The sequence below is a fragment of the Geotrypetes seraphini genome, chromosome 12 (genome assembly GCF_902459505.1).
Source record: "Geotrypetes seraphini chromosome 12, aGeoSer1.1, whole genome shotgun sequence".
In the NCBI taxonomy this organism is placed as follows: Eukaryota; Metazoa; Chordata; class Amphibia; order Gymnophiona; family Dermophiidae; genus Geotrypetes; species Geotrypetes seraphini.
In genome coordinates this window covers 73,600,221-73,619,888 of record NC_047095.1, presented here as the reverse complement: position 1 = coordinate 73,619,888, position 19,668 = coordinate 73,600,221, and the positions used below count along the sequence as shown (strand labels likewise).

The following is a 19,668-nucleotide window of genomic DNA, read 5'->3' as shown; positions in this document are numbered from 1 at the left end:
CTTAACGCATGGGTGACGTCACCGACGGAGCCCCGGTACGGACACTTTTAACTAGAAAGTTCTAGTTGGCTGCACCGCGCATGCGCGAGTGCCTTCCCGCCCGACGGAGGAGAGCGTGGTCCCCATTTTCTTCGTTTCCGCGGAGCGAAGAAGATGCATGTGTTTTCAATGGCTGTTGAAATATCTGATTTTGCCTTCCCGCTCGCGAAATTGTCTTCCTTTTTCTTCTTTTTCCTTCGGGTTTCTTTTCCGTTCTAACTTGCTAAAAAAAAACCAAAAAAACAACTTTGTTTTTTTCTTTATTTTTCAGGCCGGCCCCGGCGGGGCCTGTTGCCACCATACAGGCCTCCGGTTTTGATTTTGCGGAGGCCGTGTTTCCCTTCATGCCCCCTCAGCCGGGCTTTAAGAAGTGCCAGCGGTGTGCACGCCCGATATCTCTCACTGACCCGCACAATTGGTGCCTACAGTGCCTGGGTCCAGAGCATCGGGCTGACACCTGCACACGCTGTGCTACTCTTAAAAAACGTACATTAAAAAATAGACAGATCCAACAGAATATCCTTTTCGGTACCGGATCTGCCATGGAATCGGCCACACCGACTACTTCGCTGCCTGATCCTTCCTCGGGGTTGCTGGCACCAGGTAAGCCGGCTAAGGAGCCTTCCACTTTCCTTGAGCGCCCTCCTGCCACACCGGCGACGCCGGTCCTCCCGGCATCACGCCGACCCCGCAAACGCTCCGCCCCCATTTCAGTGAGTGCCTCGTCATCGGCATCCTCATCGCCGGGGCATGGAGCAGCACCTATGGTACCGAAAAAGAAAAAAGCGGTACCGGTGCCCCCTCTGGACGACCGCATTGCGGCCATACTCCAAAGCCAATTGCAGGAGCAACTACAACAACAACTCCAGCACTTTTTGCCCTCAATTTTGGCCCCACTCCTTCCGGTACCGGACCGGCCCGAGACTCGCACCATACCACCGGTGTCGACACCATCTGTACCGTTGAACACCTCCATGCCGGTACTCGCGGCTGAACCACTTAATCCTCCAGTGCAAACACGCTCTGAGGCCGACCCTCCCCGACATCGAGACCGACATCAGTCCCCCCGAGACCAGGACCGGCACCGGTCTTCCTCCCCCGGTACCGTCTCGATGCGCTCTGGCAAATCTCTCTCTAAGACTCGCCACACTGAGCCGTCCGCACCACCGTCCCGTCCTGCGCACACCGACGTCAGGGACCCGGACTTATGGGAAGAATCCCCACCCGGTACCGATGATGAGGCTTCATCAACGGACGAGGACCCATCGATGGTCGATACCAGTTCCAAACCTGAACAGTCCTCATTCACAAAATTTCTAAGGGAAATGTCAGCGGCTCTATCTATCCCCTTGGAATCCGACTCTAAGAAGTCCCAGGCTTTCCTCGACGCCCTGGACTTCGAACAACCCCCTAAAGAATTTTTAAAGTTACCCATTCATGACATCTTACGGGAAACTTTTTACAAAAATTGGGAAAACCCTCTCACGGTACCGGGTGCCCCTCGAAAACTGGATAGTTTATACAGGGTCATTCCTATCCCGGGGTTCGACAAACCTCAACTACCCCATGAATCCCTTCTAGTGGAGTCCACCTTAAAGAAAACCCAGGGCTCCAGTGTTTATGCCTCCACCCCTCCTGGCAGAGAGGGCAGAACGATGGATAAATTTGGCAAACGCCTTTATCAGAATTCTATGCTTGCCAACAGGGCTAATAATTACACCTTCCACTTCTCCTTCTATATGAAGCATTTGGTGCAACAACTCTCCTCCTTACAAAAGTACATCCCTGAGCGTAAGGTCCCGGTTTTCCAACAACAAATTTCCAGTTTGCTCCAACTCCGGAAATTTATGGTGCGATCCATTTATGACTCTTTTGAGCTGACCTCTCGAGCATCTGCCATGGCTGTTGCCATGAGGCGCTTGGCCTGGCTGAGAGTTTCTGACCTCGACATTAATCACCAAAATCGCCTGGCTAACGCACCTTGTCTTGGTGATGAACTCTTAGGGGAGTCCCTGGACTCAACTACCCAGAAACTCTCGGCACACGAGACCAGGTGGGATACCCTGATCAAACCTAAAAAGAAGACTCCACCTGCTCGCCCCTACAAACAGCAGTCTTCCTACCAACGCAGGTTCTCGGCCAGACCTCTCAACCCGCCTCAACAACAACAGCCTCGCCGGCCTCGTCAGCAGCACCAAACTCAGGCACGTTCACAGTCTCACCAACCTGCCAAGCCTCTCCCGCAGTCAAAACCATCTCAGCCCTTTTGACTCTTTTCTCCAGGGCATAGCCAGTCTCCCACTATCATTGCCTCTTCCTCAGCCGATAGGAGGACGCCTTCAACTCTTCCTCAACCGTTGGAAAATCATCACATCAGACCTGTGGGTCCTCAACATCATTCGCCACGGCTACTCTCTCAACTTCCAGACTCTTCCACCAGACAATCCTCCCATAGAGTCTGTTTCTCACTCCTCTCAATCCCCCCTCCTCCTGAGGGAGGTCCAATCCCTCCTTCTTCTCAATGCCATCGAAGAGGTACCCCCAGACCAAAGGGGTCAGGGATTCTACTCCCGCTACTTCCTGGTTCCCAAGAAGACAGGAGACCTCCGTCCCATCCTCGATCTCCGGAACCTCAACAAGTGTCTGGTCAAGGAAAAGTTCAGGATGCTCTCCCTTGCCACGCTTTACCCTCTTCTCTCTCATCACGACTGGCTATGTTCCCTAGACCTCAAAGAGGCCTACACTCACATTCCAATCCATCTGACTTCACGTCGCTACCTCCGATTTCAGGTACAGCACCGCCACTATCAGTACAAAGTGCTACCCTTTGGCCTCGCATCATCGCCCAGGTTGTTCACCAAGTGCCTTATTGTGGTGGCGGCCTTCCTCAGGTCTCACAACCTCCAGGTGTTCCCTTACTTGGACGATTGGTTGGTGAAAGTACCTACGTCTCCGCTTGTGCTACAAGCCACTCAACACACCATCTCTTTCCTCCATCTCCTGGGGTTCGAGATCAACTACCCCAAGTCACACCTGCTTCCCACACAGCGACTTCAGTTCATTGGTGCGGTTCTCGACACCACTCTGATGAGGGCGTTTCTCCCCTCAGACCGCCAACGGACCCTGCTCCATCTCTGCCGTCAGGTGCTCCTTTGTCGCTCTATTCCTGCTCGGCAAATGATGGTCCTCCTGGGCCACATGGCCTCGACGGTCCATGTGCTTCCTCTGGCACAACTCCACCTCCGGACACCTCAATGGACTCTGGCCAACCAATGGTCACAGACCACGGATCCTCTTTCTCATCCCATCTCTGTGACATCGTCTCTTCAGCAATCTCTTCAATGGTGGTTGAACTCCTCAAATCTTTCCAGGGGTCTACTCTTTCATCTACCCCCTCACTCCATGATCATCACCACGGATGCCTCCCCCTATGCGTGGGGAGCTCACCTGGGAGATCTACGCACCCAGGGTCTCTTGACCCCTCAGGAGCGTCTACATCACATCAATTTCCTGGAACTCAGAGCCATGTTCTATGCTCTCAAGGCCTTCCAGCACCTTCTCTACCCTCAGGTTCTTCTCCTGTGCACAGACAACCAAGTAGCCATGTACTACATAAACAAGCAAGGCGGCACTGGATCTCCCCTCCTCTGTCAGGAGGCCATCCGCATCTGGACCTGGGCCACGGCCCGCAGTCTCTTCCTCAAGGCCGTCTATATCCAGGGCGAACAGAATTCCCTGGCCGACAATCTCAGCCGCATCCTTCAACCTCACGAGTGGACCTTGGATCCTCCCACACTCCACTCCATCTTTGCTCTCTGGGGCACTCCTCAGGTGGACCTCTTTGCAGCTCCTCACAACCATCAGCTGCCCCAGTTCTGCTCCAGACTCTACTCTCCTCATTGTCTGACCCCGGATGCATTTCTGCTCGACTGGACGGATCGGTTCCTCTATGCCTTTCCTCCACTGCCTCTGATGTTGCGGACGCTATTCAAACTCCGCAGGGACAGAGCCACCATGATTCTCATCGCTCCTCGGTGGCCTCGCCAACACTGGTTCTCCCTCCTGCTCCAGCTCAGCTCCAGGGAGCCCATCCCTCTTCCTGTGTTTCCTACTCTATTTACGCAGCAGCATCAGTCTCTACTATATCCCAATCTGTCCTCGCTTCACCTGACAGCTTGGTTTCTCTCGGGCTGACCTCTCCAGAGAATCTGTCTCAGCCTGTCCGTCGCATTTTGGATGCCTCCAGGAAACCGGCCACACTCCAATGTTACCATCAGAAGTGGACCAGGTTCTCCTCTTGGTGTCTCCTGCATCACCACGATCCCACCTCGTTGGCGGTGGAAACTGTACTGGACTTTATCCCAGGACAAGCAGGCATGATATTCTCACATGTGGGTGACGTCATCTACGGAGCCCCAGCGCGGACAGCTTTTCAAGCAAACTTGATTGAAGTTTCAAGTTTGCTACACTGCACCACGCATGTGCATGCCTTCTTGCCCACTAGAGGGCGCATCCCCACCTCGTGGTCCTCAGTTCAGTTTTTTCCGCGGAGCCAGAAGCCCTGTGGAAATTGTGCTCTTCGAATTTAGCCTTCTGACACCGCGGCTGTGCGTTAATTCACGGTCGCTGTGCTTGATTTGCTTTTCTTTCTTTCTTTTCTTTTAGTTTTCGTCAAAAAAAAATAAAAATTTCGCATCGGCTCCGGTGGCTCCCGGTAGACGCGGCCGCGGGACCTCGTTCGTTCACGGCCGGGTTTTGTGTCCATGTCCCGTCCCTTGACGGGCTTTAAAAAGTGCACCCGGTGCGATCGGTTACTCTCTATTACCGATCCTCACCGGTGGTACTTGGTGTGTTTGGGTCCTGAGCATCCTACTTACTCCTGTGATAGGTGCTCAACTTTTCAGTCTAGAGCTCTCCGCTGACGCCGTGCCCGGATGGCGGAGCTCTTCTCTGCGGACCCCGCGGCGGGGAAGGCCTCGACGTCGGCCTCGGCCCCGGCCTCGACCTCGGCCTCCGGTCCCCCGGCCTCGCCTCGACCCTCGACTTCCTCCAAGCCTGCTGCCTCGACCAAGCCTGCTTCGGGTAAGTCCTCCCTTCCTTCCTCGACTCCAGGGTCAGCGAAGAAGCCATCCTCAGGCTCCTCGACTGCGGGTGGGTTGTCTTCTGCCCCGCCCCGAGTTGCAAAGCCCAGTGCCCCGAGGGAATACTCGAGACCGAGGTCGCCCTCCAGGGAGCACTCCTCGGTCCCGGACCTGCCTGCCATGATGGAGGTTCTGGTCTTCCAGGACTTGCTCCGAGCGCTGATTGCCTCGGAGCTGTCCGGGGCCCTCGCGCACCTGCAGCAGGCTTCGGCCTCGACTGCTCCGGCCTCGACTGCCCCGGCGTCGGCGGCCTCGGTCTCGGTGCCTTTGGCTTCGGCCCCCGAGGGTCGGCCGTCCTCGACCCCGACCTTGCCCTCGACCTCGACCTCGGTTGACCAGCCTGAGCGGAGTGTCAGACCTCGGGACAAGGTGCGTCGGGTTCGGAGGATCTCTTCCACGTCCTCTTCCTCGAGGTCCTCCCGGGACTCTTCGCCCTCGGGTCGGCCTCGGACGAGGCGTCGGCCGAGGAAACCTAAACGTCCTCGCGCTTCCCCTCGGAGGCGCGGTCGCTCCTCGCCGACCGGGGGTGAGACATTGCGTGTCTCGGTGCTCCGCCTAGACAATCCGAGGCTCTTCCGCGCACCTGGGGAAAGGGGTTCGAGAGACTCCTCGCCGAGGCGCAGGGAAAGAACCTCGGTTCCTCATACCCCGGGGACTTCCCCCAAGGGCTCCTCGGGGCATAGGCGGTCCCCGACCCCTTCGAGGTCCCTCGGCACGGCCTCCTGGGGTTCGGGGTCTGGTAGGGAGCCTCGGTATTCCCGCGAGGCCTCCCCCTCTTTCTTGGCGGCTCGGACCTCCCGTACTCCTTCCCCGCCAGCGAGGCCCTCTTCCTTTTCAAAATTTGTGCAGGATATGGCACGGGCCTTGGACCTGGACTTGCTTGCTGGGTCTCAGTATACGAAGGAGTTTTTGGAGGAACAAGACCTGCCCACTCCCCAGAGAGAAACTCCTCGTCTACCTCTCAATAAGGTCCTCCACCAGACCTTCTTGAGAAATTTAGACTCCCCTCTTACAGTCACAGCGGTGCCTTCTAAGATGGAGTCCAAATACCGGACCATACCGTGGAAGGGCTTCGATAAGGCACACTCTCTCACCAGTCGTTGCTGGTGGAGTCGGCGCTGAAAAAGTCACAGCCCGCTAAGGTTTCGGCGGCGGTCCCGCCCGGACGGGAGGGGCGGACCCTGGACAAGTTTGGTCGTCGCCTCTATTCCAACTCATTGATGGCTACCAGGGTCCTTAATTATGCATTTACATTCTCCTCTTATCTTCGAGGCATGGTCAAGGACTTGCCCTGTTATCAAGGGGTTATGCTGGATTCCCACAAGGAGGGTTTCGCCACGTTCATGTCTAACTTATCTCAGCTGCGTCTATACCTGTTTCACGCTGTCTACGACGCATTTGAACTGGCCTCCAGGGTATCCGCCTGTGCCGTGGCGATGCGCCGCCTGGCATGGCTACGTACCCTGGACATGGACCCAAATTTGCAGGAACGTTTGGCCAATCTACCCTGTGTGGGCTCTGAATTGTTTGATGAGTCCCTGGAGGTGGCGACCAAACGTCTGGCGGAACAGGAGCGCTCCCTCGCCTCCTTGGTCCGTCCTAAACCTCGGGCCCCGCCGCAGAAACCATTTCGGCCTCCCCCACGGCGATACCCCCAGAAGTCTACACCGGCCTTCTCTAGACCTCCGCCCCGCCGCCCACCGCAGCAGGGTAGGGGAGGCCAACAAAAGCCTCAGGCGCAGGGGACGCCCAAGACGGCTCCGTCCTTTTGACGGGATGTGCAGATGGGGGCGGGCCCCCTCCGCACTCTCGCCCAACCCCCTTCCTATAGGGGGTCGGCTCCGAGCCTTTTCTGCGGCCTGGACCGGGATCACATCAGATGCTTGGGTGCTCCGGATCATCTCCGAGGGCTACTCGCTCAATTTCTTAACCGCGCCGCCGGAACACCCGCCGGCTGCTTGCCCGTCCAACCCAACCCAGCTTCCCCTTCTTCTCGCGGAAGCGAGGGCCTTGTTGAGTCTTCGGGCGGTGGAACCTGTACCCCCCCACCAACGGGGGCGGGGTTTTTACTCCCGTTACTTTTTGGTCCCGAAGAAGACAGGGGACTTACGCCCCATTTTGGACCTCCGGAAGCTCAACAAGTTCCTAGTCCGGGAGAAGTTCCGTATGTTGTCGCTCCCGGTGTTGTATCCTCTTTTGGAGGAAGGGGATTGGATGTGCTCCCTAGACTTAAAGGAAGCATATACAGTGGTGCCTCGCATAACGAACGCCTCGCACAACGAACGCTGCACACAACGAACTTCATGTCTTGATTCACACAACGAACTTCGTTTCACACAACGAACTTCACACAACGAACTTCGTTTCACACAACGAACTTCGTTTCACACAATGAACTTCGTTTCACACAACGAACTTCGTTTCACACAACGAAGTCGCCCGAGCTGCCGATGTATTGCATCCTTCCGCGCAGGCACTGCAGGCAGTCGTTAGTCACTGCGCTTAACTGCCCTCTCTCACTGTATACAGTCGTCCTTTTAAGATAAACTCAATATTTTTTATATATCATGGCTTCTAAAAAAAGCAGGAAGGTGATTTCTGTTGAAATGAAACGGGAAATAATTAGAAGGAGTGAATGTGGGGTAAAACAGTGTGACCTTGTCAAAGAGTTTGGCCTCAGCAAGACCACCATTTTCACCATTTTGACAAATTTATCTTTTTTTATGTCATCTTAGCATATTTTATGCTGCAGAACGAATTATTTTTTTTAACATGTATTGTTATGGGAAAATGCGTTTCACATAACGAACTTTTCGCATAACAAACTTGCTCCTGGAACGAATTAAGTTCGTTGTGTGAGGCACCACTGTACTCATGTTCCGGTGCATCCTGCCTTCCGCAAATTCTTACGGTTTCAGGTGGGGGAGTTGCACCTTCAATACCGGGTCCTCCCCTTCGGCCTGGCTTCGTCCCCTCGAGTCTTCACGAAGTGTATGGTGGTGGTCGCTGCAGCCCTGAGATCTCGGGGGCTACAGGTCTTTCCCTACCTGGACGATTGGCTGATCAAAGCGTCGACCAGGGAGGGGGTTATCTCAGCGACCCAACAGACTATCATCTTCCTTCAGCGTCTGGGGTTCGAAGTGAACTTTCCCAAGTCTCAATTGTGCCCGACTCAATCCCTTCAGTTTATTGGAGCCGTGCTGGACACGGTTCGCCTTCGTTCGTTCCTCCCCTCTCCTCGGTTGGAGGCCCTACTTCGATTGAGTCACCAAGTCTCGCTGATGCCTGTAGTATCGGCTCAGCGCATGATGGTTCTTCTGGGTCACATGGCATCGACGGTTCACGTCACTCCGTTCGCCCGCTTGCATCTGAGGCTTCCTCAGTGGACCTTGGCTTCGCAGTGGCGTCAGGATCAGGACCCAGTATCTCGTCCAATAACGGTGACTCCTTCTTTGAGACGCTCGCTCCGTTGGTGGACCAACTCTTCCAATCTTTCCGGAGGTTTGCTCTTTCTTGTTCCTCCGCATCGCAAGGTCCTGACCACGGACTCCTCGGAGTACGCGTGGGGGGCTCATCTCGACGGTCTGCGGACTCAGGGGCTATGGTCGGCAGAGGACCGTCTTTGTCACATCAATGTGTTGGAGCTTCGGGCCATTTTTCTGGCGGCTCAAGCGTTCTGCCACCTGCTGCACGATCAGGTTGTCCTCGTGCGGACGGACAACCAGGTGGCAATGTATTATGTGAACAAACAGGGCGGAACGGGCTCTTGGTCTCTGTGCCGGGAAGCCCTGCGCCTTTGGGAATGGGCAGTCTCCCAGAACATATTCCTGCGTGCGGTCTACATTCAGGGAGAGAGGAACTGTCTGGCGGACAAACTCAGTCGTCTTCTCTAGCCGCACGAGTGGTCGCTGAACTCCCGGGTTCTGCGCGAGGTCTTCGACCGCTGGGGGACTCCTCAGGTGGATCTGTTTGCCTCCCCGGAGACTCACAAACTGCCCCTCTATTGTTCCCGGATGTACTCCCGGGACCGTCTCGAGGCCGATGCCTTCCTTCTCGACTGGGGGGGGAGGTTCCTTTATGCGTTCCCTCCTTTCCCTCTGATCTTGAGAACGTTGGTACATCTCAAATCGACCGGGGCCACGATGATTCTCATTGCGCCTCGTTGGCCCAGACAGCACTGGTTCTCCCTGCTCCTCCAACTCAGTGTAAGGGAACCTCTGCTCCTACCTGTTTTTCCCTCTCTGCTGTCTCAGAGTCGGGGTTCACTGTTACATCCCAATCTTCAGTCTTTACATCTGACCGCTTGGTTCCTCTCCCCTTGACGTCGGTTCCTGTTTCTCAATCGGTGAGGGAGATTTTGGAAGCCTTGCGCAAGGTCTCGACTAGGCTTTGTTATTCCCAGAAGTGGACCAGATTTTCATCTTGGTGCTCCTCGAACCATCTGGAACCGAGTTCGGTTCCAGTATCTTCGGTGCTGGACTATTTGTTGCATCTGTCTCAGTCTGGGCTGAAGACGACTTCCATTCGGGTGCATCTCAGTGCCATTGCGGCGTTCCATCGGCATCTCGAGGGTCGATCTCTTTCTCTTCATCCTCTGGTAACTCGTTTAATGAGGGGTCTCGTGAATGTTCATCCTCCTCTGAAACCTCCTCCTGTAGTTTGGGATCTTAATGTGGTCTTATCTCAACTGATGAAGCCTCCTTTTGAGCCTATCGACAAATGTCTTCTTAAGTTTCTCACTTGGAAGGTAGTCTTTTTACTTGCGCTCACGTCTGCTCGTCGGATTAGTGAGCTGCAGGCTTTGGTTGCGGATCCACCTTTTACTGTGTTTCATCATGACAAGGTGGTCCTCCGCACCCATCCTAAATTTTTGCCTAAGGTTGTGTCCAATTTCCACCTCAATCAGTCCATTGTTCTTCCGGTGTTCTTCCCGAAGCCCCACTCACATCCTGGTGAGGCGGCGCTCCACACGCTTGACTGTAAGAGGGCATTGGCTTTTTATTTCCAACGTACCAAGTCTCATCGGAAGGTTCCTCAATTGTTTTTGTCCTTTGATCCTAATCGGTTGGGACATCCTGTTTCCAAGCGCACCTTGTCCAACTGGTTGGCTGCTTGTATTTCTTTTTGCTATACTCAGGCTGGTCTTACGCTCCATGGTCGAGTCACGGGGCATAAGGTCAGAGCTATGGCAGCTTCAGTTGCTTTCCTCCGGTCTACTCCTGTGGAGGACATTTGTAAAGCTGCCACTTGGTCTTCGGTTCATACGTTCACCTCCCACTACTGTCTGGACACTTTGTCCAGAAGCGACGGCCGGTTTGGCCAGTCGGTGTTGCGTAACCTGTTTTCCTAAATTGCCATCCTCCCACCTGCCCTTTTTTGGTTGGCTTGGAGATCACCCACATGTGAGAATATCATGCCTGCTTGTCCTGGGATAAAGCACAGTTACTTACCGTAACAGGTGTTATCCAGGGACAGCAGGCATATATTCTCACAACCCGCCCTCCTCCCCGGGGATGGCTTCTTGCTGGTTATGGAACTGAGGACCACGAGGTGGGGATGCACCCTCTAGTGGGCAAGAAGGCATGCACATGCGTGGTGCAGTGTAGCAAACTTGAAACTTCAATCAAGTTTGCTTGAAAAGCTGTCCGCGCTGGGGCTCCGTAGATGACGTCACCCACATGTGAGAATATATGCCTGCTGTCCCTGGATAACACCTGTTACGGTAAGTAACTGTGCTATTTGCTCTCTCTGTTCGACGCTGGCCTCAAGTCTACCTCAATCAGAGTCCACCTCAGTGTCATCACTGCGTTTCATGAGCCTATCCTCGGAAAACCTCTCACGGCTCATCCACTGGTTTCCCGGTTCATGAGAGGCTTCTTCAATGTCAAACCGCCTCTGAAGCCTCCTCCAGTCGTCTGGGACCTGAATGTGGTTTTATCCGCCCTCATGAAACCTCCTTTTGAGCCTCTTGCCACTACTTCACTCAAATTTCTGACGTGGAAGGTGCTTTTCCTCATAGCCATCACCTCTGCCAGGAGGGTTAGTGAACTGCACGCACTGGTTGCCGACCCACCTTTTACTGTTTTTCACCATGACAAGGTGGTTCTGCGTACCCACCCTAAATTCCTTCCCAAGGTGGTCTCGGACTTCCACCTCAACCAGTCCATTGTATTGCCTGTCTTTTTCCCTAAACCCCATGCTCATCCTGGGGAACAGGCGTTACACACGCTAGACTGTAAGCGGGCCCTTGCATACTACCTTGACCGTACCAGGGCTCACTGCTCTTCACCTCAGCTCTTTTTGTCCTTTGACCCTAACCGTCTGGGGCGCCCTGTCTCTAAACGGACGCTTTCCAACTGGCTTGCTGCCTGCATTGCGTTCTGTTATGCTCGGGCCGGTCTCTCACTGGAAGGTGCTGTCACGGCCCACAGGGTCAGAGCTATGGCTGCTTCTGTGGCTTTCCTCCGTTCCACGCCCATCGAGGAAATCTGCAAGGCTGCCACTTGGTCCTCAGTTCACACGTTCACTACTCACTATTGTCTGGATGCCTTCTCCAGACGGGATGGACACTTCGGCCAATCTGTGTTACAAAATTTATTTTCCTAATGGCCAACCATCCCTCCTCCCTCTCTGTTAGCTTGGAGGTCACCCATGCGTTAAGAATATGCTGCCTGCTTGTCCTGGGATAAAGCACAGTTACTTACCATAACAGGTGTTATCCAGGGACAGCAGGCAGATATTCTTACGACCCACCCACCTCCCCGGGTTGGCTTCTTAGCTGGCTTATCTTAACTGGGGACCACGCTCTCCTCCGTCGGGCGGGAAGGCACTCGCGCATGTGCGGTGCGGCCAACTAGAACTTTCTAGTTAAAAGTGTCCGTACCGGGGCTCCGTCGGTGACGTCACCCATGCGTTAAGAATATCTGCCTGCTGTCCCTGGATAACACCTGTTACGGTAAGTAACTGTGCTAACTGGAAAATTCCAGTACAGTTTTTCATCTCATTACTCCTAATTTTGATTACTGGAAATAAAATATTTTAGTGTAATTATTTACAGTAGTACAGAATGTTAGATTTTCTTGGAAGCTCACATCTAGGAGTTTCTATGGTACTGTCCAGCCTGCATTCCCTGTTCAAGATTAGGATTTTAGGTTGCTGTGAAGCTGACTCTGCTGTTCCATTTCCCTGTGTACAGGTTCTGACCTGGCCATGAGGTTTGATGCCTCCCTTTGCTGACAGTAGACACTGGACCTAAATGGCGCAGCATGACTTTGTTCCTGCTTGGCTTAACTTTTCTACGCCACAGAGTGCCAAGGTAATATTTGCCATCACATCCTTTAACAAATTAAGTTTGCCAACATTCAGCTTACCAGTTGAGGCTTGGATTAAGTTTGTTTGGATGCTTTTGCTATAAAATCTTGTTTGGACTTGCTCCTAGTTACCTTCTGAATTTATTCTTGTGTGCCATTAGTAAACATACTAGATGTTCAAATGCTAATTTCACTTTTCCACCTGTAAAAGGATGTAAATTGAAAAAATACCACCGTCTTTTGTCTTATCAGGGGACAAAGACTTAAATCTCTTAATTATGACTTATAGCACTTACCTAGATTTCAGGAGGCATTTGAAAACATATCTGTTCACTAAATATTTAGGAAACTAAGTTACTCTATTCAGTTGTAATAACTTTCTCTTTTGTAAATTGCATAGAGATTCACGGTCCTGTGGTATATTACATTACATTACGGACTTCTATTCCGCCTATACTTTGCAGTTCAAGGCGGATTACAAAAGAGCTAACTGGACATTTCCAGTGAAGTTACAACAGTTTTGTTTTTGGTTTTTTTTTTGGTTACAAGGGAGGAGAGGTAGCTGGATTAATTCCGGAAGAACTTGCAAATTGGATATTAAATTGACTGTATGTTACTGTGTGATATAACAAATAGATTACAGTTAGAGTACAAATAAGATTACGTTACATTTCAGGGATCTGAATACTTGGTTGGTGTTTTGTGGAGGAAGAAATTATTTAAGTGGAGGTTTTGGGGGAGAATTTATCTAGGAGGAGGGGGAAGGGTTGGATTAAGATATCTGGATAAATTTTTTTGAAAAGTAGAGTTTTGATTTCTTTTCGAAAAGTTTTGAAGTCGCCCGTTGCCGTCAACAGGTTGGAGATGGAGTGGTTAACTTTTGCTGAATGTTAAGCAGATTGTTACGTTATGTAATGTGTAGAACAGGGCAGCAATTCTGGCATTGGACACAGGTTTTGCACCATTAGTGTATGTAGTAATTATCATTCCTTAGCGCCTGCAGCAGATGAATCCAGAGACTAGTGGGTTGTGTACATCTATCAGCAGGTGGAGATAGAGCATGCTGGTTGACCAGGAGGCTGTACATGCAATAAGACCGAATTCAACTGGGTACTCTATCTCTAACAGGTGGATGGATGTGTTTCTACTAGCGCCTGGTCTCTGCTTGTATCTTCTGTTATTCCAGGACAAGCAGGCATCATGTTCTCACATGTGGGTGATGTCATCCACTGAGCCCAGTACAGACAGTGATAAAGTGTACTGTCACTTTAACTTCTTTAGCAGTCTCGAGACCGCTCATACTGCACATGCATGAGGCCCTTCCTGCCTGACAGGCTCGGAGGACCATCAATTCTTAGTTTTCTGTGGCACTAAGAAGTGTATCATTGGAGCCTTTCACTCGTTCTATTTTTGTGTGCCACCTTGGTGTATTTTTGTGCTTCATTTCTTTTATTTTCATTTGTAGTAGTTTGTTTCTCAGTTTGGGAGTTTTTCTCAAAATTTTTTCTTTCCCGTTTTTCGGGCCTTTGGTCCTCCTTTCAAGCCAGTTTTCTAGCCAAAGGCATTGACTTTTTGGTCATTAATTTACTTGACTCTCGGAGGAAAAATTCTTTCAACTTGTATCGGCCGTTTTTCCTTCGATGTCTAAGCCTTCAAGCACCTTCAAGAGGTGTTCTCAGTGCAACAGGGCTATATCAGCCACTGATCCACACAACTGGTGTCTTCAGTGCCTTGGTCCTGAGCACCGAGCTGACTCTTGTCCTTACTGTTCAAAGCCACAATAATGCTCTTTGAAGGCTCGATGTCTACAGCAGGAAAAACATTTTGGATCTCAAGATCCATCAGCGATGTCCACTGTGTCCAATGTGAATAAAGCCACAATGATGTTGACCCTTCTATTTACGCGTCATTCGACGTCTGCTTCCTCGGTATGGGCGCCAACACCATCTGGTAAACAGACTAAGAAGCACTCCCATAACTCACCATACTTCGTTGGTATCTCCAGCATCGAATAAGTCGAAGCATGCCAAACGATAACGTCAGCAGACTCGCTCTCCATCTCTGCAGGAAGTGTCTTCTCTGAGGAGGAACCTGAGGTTTCTGAGAAATTTGGTTTCTAGGGCTCTTTTGACCCAGAGTCCAGAGTTATGGAAGACAACAGTGGTAGAGTGTAGTGCCATTTAAAAGATGTCGACTGTCTAGGATTGTAGTAACACCTAGGAGCCTGCGGTTTTGTCGACTTAAGAATCAATTGTAGCTGGTCAACTTACTGATTATTATCCCAGGACAAACAGGCAGCCTATTCTCAACATATGGGTGACGTCATCCACGGTGCCCGGATGCAGACAGCTTTGCAAGCTGATTTGCTTGCAGAACTTAGAAAGTTCGCAACTGCCGCACCGCACATGCGCGAGTGCCTTCTCGCCCATGCAAGTGTGAGCGTCTCCTCAGTTCTCTGTTTTCCGCGGAGCTGAGAAGTCTTGTTTTCGATGCTCTGCGCTAGACTCAGTTCTAAACTTCGTGCCTTCTCTCACCACAGCTCGTGTTTTGTTATTTTTCAGGGTCGCTGTGTTTTTTGTGCATTTTCATTTTTAAAAAATAAATAAATAAAAAAGACTCATTGTATTTCTTTTGTCATGGCGGGGCCTGCTTTGCGGCCTCCGCCGGCGGGATTCAATTTTGCTGAGGCCATCTTTCCGTCTATGTCCAGACCGGTCACAGGCTTCAAGAAGTGTAACTGTTGCCAGCGAGCGATCTCCCTCACTGACCCACATAGGTGGTGTATTCAGTATTTGGGACCTGACCATCATCCAGAGTCGTGTACTCGCTGTGCTACCCTTCAACCGCGAGCCCTTAAGCATCGAGTTCAGGTGGAGAAACACTTTGGCGGTATGGATCCCCTTGCCCCAGTCTCAATCTCGACCTCACATTTGGTCAACCTTAAGGGAGGTTCCGCCTTCTGTCTCAATCTCGGCCTTTTCTTTGATCAAGCCTGCCTCGTTTGGCACATCCTCGAGCAAATCTGCTAAGTCTTCTCCTGACAAGATGCTTGCCTCGCTGCCTCCCTCAGGTCAGGTGCCAGCAGTGGTTATCAAGCTGCCTAAGAAGCATGGCTCCAAGTCAAAGAGTCGTTCTTCCTTGGAGACTGTTGCTGCATCAAAAGTAACAGATCCTCCAGTCTCGGAGTCACGTTTGGAGGCTCTGATCCAGACCATTTTGGATCGTCAGTTGGGCAATATCCGTGCCAAACATGCTCCTGCCTCGACTCTGCTTCCTGCAGTCCAGCCTGAGCACACAGCAGTAACACCTGGCGTCGAGTCCTTGGCTGAGTCTCGACCTCAATCTCCTCACTCTATACAAGGAGTTGAGTCCTTGGGAGTGCCTCGAGAGGATTCCACACTCTCTATGCAAGGTGTCAATTCTTTGCGAGTGTCTCGTCTGGAGCATAAGCACGCTATTCAAGGAGCCGAGTCCTTGTCAGTGCCTCGAGATGCCTCGACACCAGGAGTTCCATCTCTTGTGTCTCGATCTCCAGCCTCTAGCCCTCGTTCTCGCATAAGACATTGCCCTTCCCGAGGCATAGGGCAAAGACTCCTCGACTTTCTTCTCAGCGAGACCTGCTTGGTTCGAGGCACAGTTCTCCACATCAGTTGAGGCATCCATTGAGGCACAGATCCTCTTCTCGAGACACGCCTCATCTCTCTACACCTCGAGGCTATTCGAGGCTTTCTACTCCGAAGTCGAGGACGCCTCCTCCATCTGCTTCTCCCGGTATATAAACTGAAGACTAGATTAGATTAGATTAGATTAAACGTCTGTATCATATCTCCCCTGTCCAGAGTATACATATTTAGGTCTTCCAGTCTCCTCTCATACTTCTTTTTGTTCAAATCTCTTACCATTTTTGCCACCTTCCTCTGGCCACTGGTTGGCGGACAGGAAACAGAGGGTTGGAGTAAAGGGCCATTACTCAGACTGGCAATGGGTCACGAGCGGAGTTCCACAGGGGTTGGCGCTGGGACCGATACTTTTCAACATATTCATTAAAGACCAGGAGGCAGGAACAAAATGTGAGGTTATTAAATTTGCGGATGACACCAAACTATATCGCAAGGTAAATAACATGGAGGACTGCGAAGATCTCCAAAAAGATCTGACAACACTGGAAGAATGGGCCAAAAAATAGCAAATGAGTTTCAACATAGGGAAGTGCAAAGTCGTACATATAGGGAAAAAAAAACCCGATGTTCACTTACAAAATGGGGGGATCAGCGCTAGGGGTGAGCGACCTTGAAAGAGACCTGGGAGTGATGGTAGACACAACATTGAAGGCGTCGGCACAGTGTGCAACAGCCTCAAGGAAAGCAAACAAAATGTTGGGTATCATTAAGAAGGGTATCACGACCAGAAAGAAGGAAGTCATCCTGCCACTGTATCGTGCTATGGTGCGCCCGCAACTGGAGTACTGTGTTAAATTCTGGTTGCCGTACCTCAAGAAGGACATGGAGGTACTTGAGAGAGTTCAAAGAAGAGCAACTAAGCTAATAAAGGGTATGGAGGATCTCTCATATACTGACAGACTGAAAAGGCTAGGGCTTTTCTCCCTGGAAAAGCGGAGACTTAGAGGAGACATGATAGAAACCTTCAAGATCATGAAGGGCATAGAAAAAATAGACAGGGACAGATTTTTCAAATTAAGGGGATCAACAAGTACAAGGGGGCACTCAAAGAAATTGAAAGGGGAGAAGTTTAGAACAAACGCTAGGAAGTTCTTTTTCACACAGTGGGTGGTGGATACATGGAACGCGCTACCAGAGGATGTGATAAACAGGAGCACGCTACAGGGGTTCAAAGAAGCTTTGGATAGGTACTTGGAAGACAAAGGGATTGAGGGGTACAGATAAGAGTAGAGATATATTATAGGGATGGGATTAGAGGTAAATTAATCAGGGATCACTGTTCAGGCACTAGGCCTGATGGGCCGCCGCGGGAGCGGACCGCTGGGCAGGATGGACCTCTGGTCTGACTCAGCGGGGGCAACTTCTTATGTTCTTATGTTTGCCAGATACAGCCTCCAAAAGTGAATATAATACTCCAAGTGTGGCCTCACCAATGACCTATACAAGGGCATCAACACCTTCCTTCTACTGGTTACTCCTCTTTCTCTACAGCCTAGCATCCTTCTGGCTACAGCCACCGCCTTATCACACTGTTTAGATGCCTTTAGATTTTTAGAACCTCAGACACAATCATCACCCCAAGGTCCCTCTCACCTCCCAACACATACGGTTCTCTTGGATTTCTACCCCTTACCCCTGACGTCGTAGGAGGAGCGGGACCACGGCAAAGGCAATGTGCTTCGGAGGCCAATGTCAGCCTGCTATGTTCGCTTAGCAGGCTGCTGTAATTATCTCAGCAGCAGTCACAGTGCAGAAGATGATCTTTCACTGAGTGCACCAAGCATCATGAGGGATCTGGACACGGGAGGGGGGGAGAGAGACAGAGGGAGCAGAAAATTTGTCAAAGTTATGATCAACTGATGGAAGCCTGGGAGAAGAAAGTGGACAGAAGTGAGGAGAATCCTTGCCAGAAGGCCAAGAAAACCAAAACTAGAGAATACTATGAGAAACATTTCCCTGAAATTCGCAAAAGAGGGAGCAGCAGGAACAGTTTCAAAGGGTTGGTAAATGTGGGGCTGGTCTATCTGCATATATTGCTAGAAGTGAACATGAGATCTCAGAAATCATTGATGAGCTTTCTGAACAAGAGAACCATGAAAAACAGATGCGGCAGCTGTCTGTCATTCCTCCCATGATGTTTAATGCTGAGCAGAGATGGGTTAAGTTTATTAATATGAATGGATTGATGGAAGATCCCATGAAGGTTTATAAAGACAGGCAATTCATGAATGTTTGGACAGACCATGAGAAGAAGATCAAGGAAAAGTTTGTCCAGCAGCCAGAAAACTTTGATTTGATTGCTTCCTACTTGGAAAGAAAGACAGAAAAGGACCTGGGGGGAGAGGGGAAGCGGGAGAGAGAAAGAGACAGAAAAGGACCTTGAGGAGGGGTGGGAAAACAGACTTGAAGACAGGTCAAATGCTGGACTAGAGGGCATAGAGAGGGGAAACACAAAATGTTAGCAGAAGAAACAAAGGGGGAGGCTGAAGAGATGGGGGGCAGAAGTTGGTCTTGGGGGTGTATAGAGGGAAGAGAGAGAGAGAGAGAGACTGCAGAGAGGTGGAAAGATGCTGGACCAGGGAGGGAGGAAGAAAGGAGAAAGAGAAGCAAAGAAAGACCTGAAAGAAAGGAGGACAAATGCTGGACATGGGGATGGGATGGGGGTTGTAAGCAAAAGAGAGAGAGAGGCCTGGAGCAAAGAGGAAAGACAGGAGGCAGATGCTGGACTATGGGAGGTGCAGACAGAAAAGACAGAGGGGGAGAGACCCTGAGGAAGAATAGAGAGATGCAAGATCATAACAGAGGAGGGAGAGAGAGGGAGACCTGGAACAAAGGTGGTGGTAGGTACAAAGGAGAACTGACAATGGATCTGGGGAGGGTAAGCAGAGGGAAAAGAGATAGAGACCTGGACCCAAAGGAAATGGGGCTGGATTGTGAAAAAAATGTTGGATGCACAGTCAGAAGGAAGTCCAACCAGAAATTAATTAAATCACCAGACAACAAAGGTAGGAAAAATTATTTTATTTTCAATTTAGTGATCGAAATGTATCAGTTTTGAGAATTTATATCTGCTGGCACAATCCAGCATGTTTGCAACCTATCCCTGAGAACAGGAGAGGTGCCGGAGGACTGGAAACTGGCAAATGTCACACCTATCTTTAAGAAGGGATCGAGGGGTGACCCCGGGAACTACAGGCCGGTGAGCCTGACTTCAGTTATAGGGAAGATGGTGGAAGCGATGATCAAGGACAACATTTGCGAACACATCGAGAAAAATGACTTACTGCGAACAAGCCAGCACGGATTCTGTAAGGGAAGGTCATGCCTTACGAACCTACTGTACTTCTTTGAAGGAATAAGCAGTCAGGTGGACAAAGGGGAACCCATAGACATCATTTACCTCGATTTTCAAAAGGCTTTTGACAAGGTGCCACATGAAAGGCTGCTTAAGAAGCTGTGGAACCACGGGGTGGGCGGGGATGTACACAGATGGATCAA

At 51.1% G+C, this 19,668-nt stretch overlaps 1 protein-coding gene across 8 annotated transcripts in view; it reads left to right on the top strand.

The window, feature by feature from the left end:
* Positions 1-19,668, top strand: part of GPBP1L1 (GC-rich promoter binding protein 1 like 1) — a 200,037-nt gene that overhangs the window by 52,778 nt on the left and 127,591 nt on the right. For all 8 annotated transcript variants that reach the window (XM_033915400.1, XM_033915406.1, XM_033915407.1 and 5 more), the window contains exon 3: positions 12,376-12,495. In XM_033915400.1, coding sequence (XP_033771291.1) covers positions 12,436-12,495 — 60 coding nt within the window. In that variant the 5' untranslated portion in view covers positions 12,376-12,435. The remainder of the gene's footprint in view (positions 1-12,375; positions 12,496-19,668) is intronic.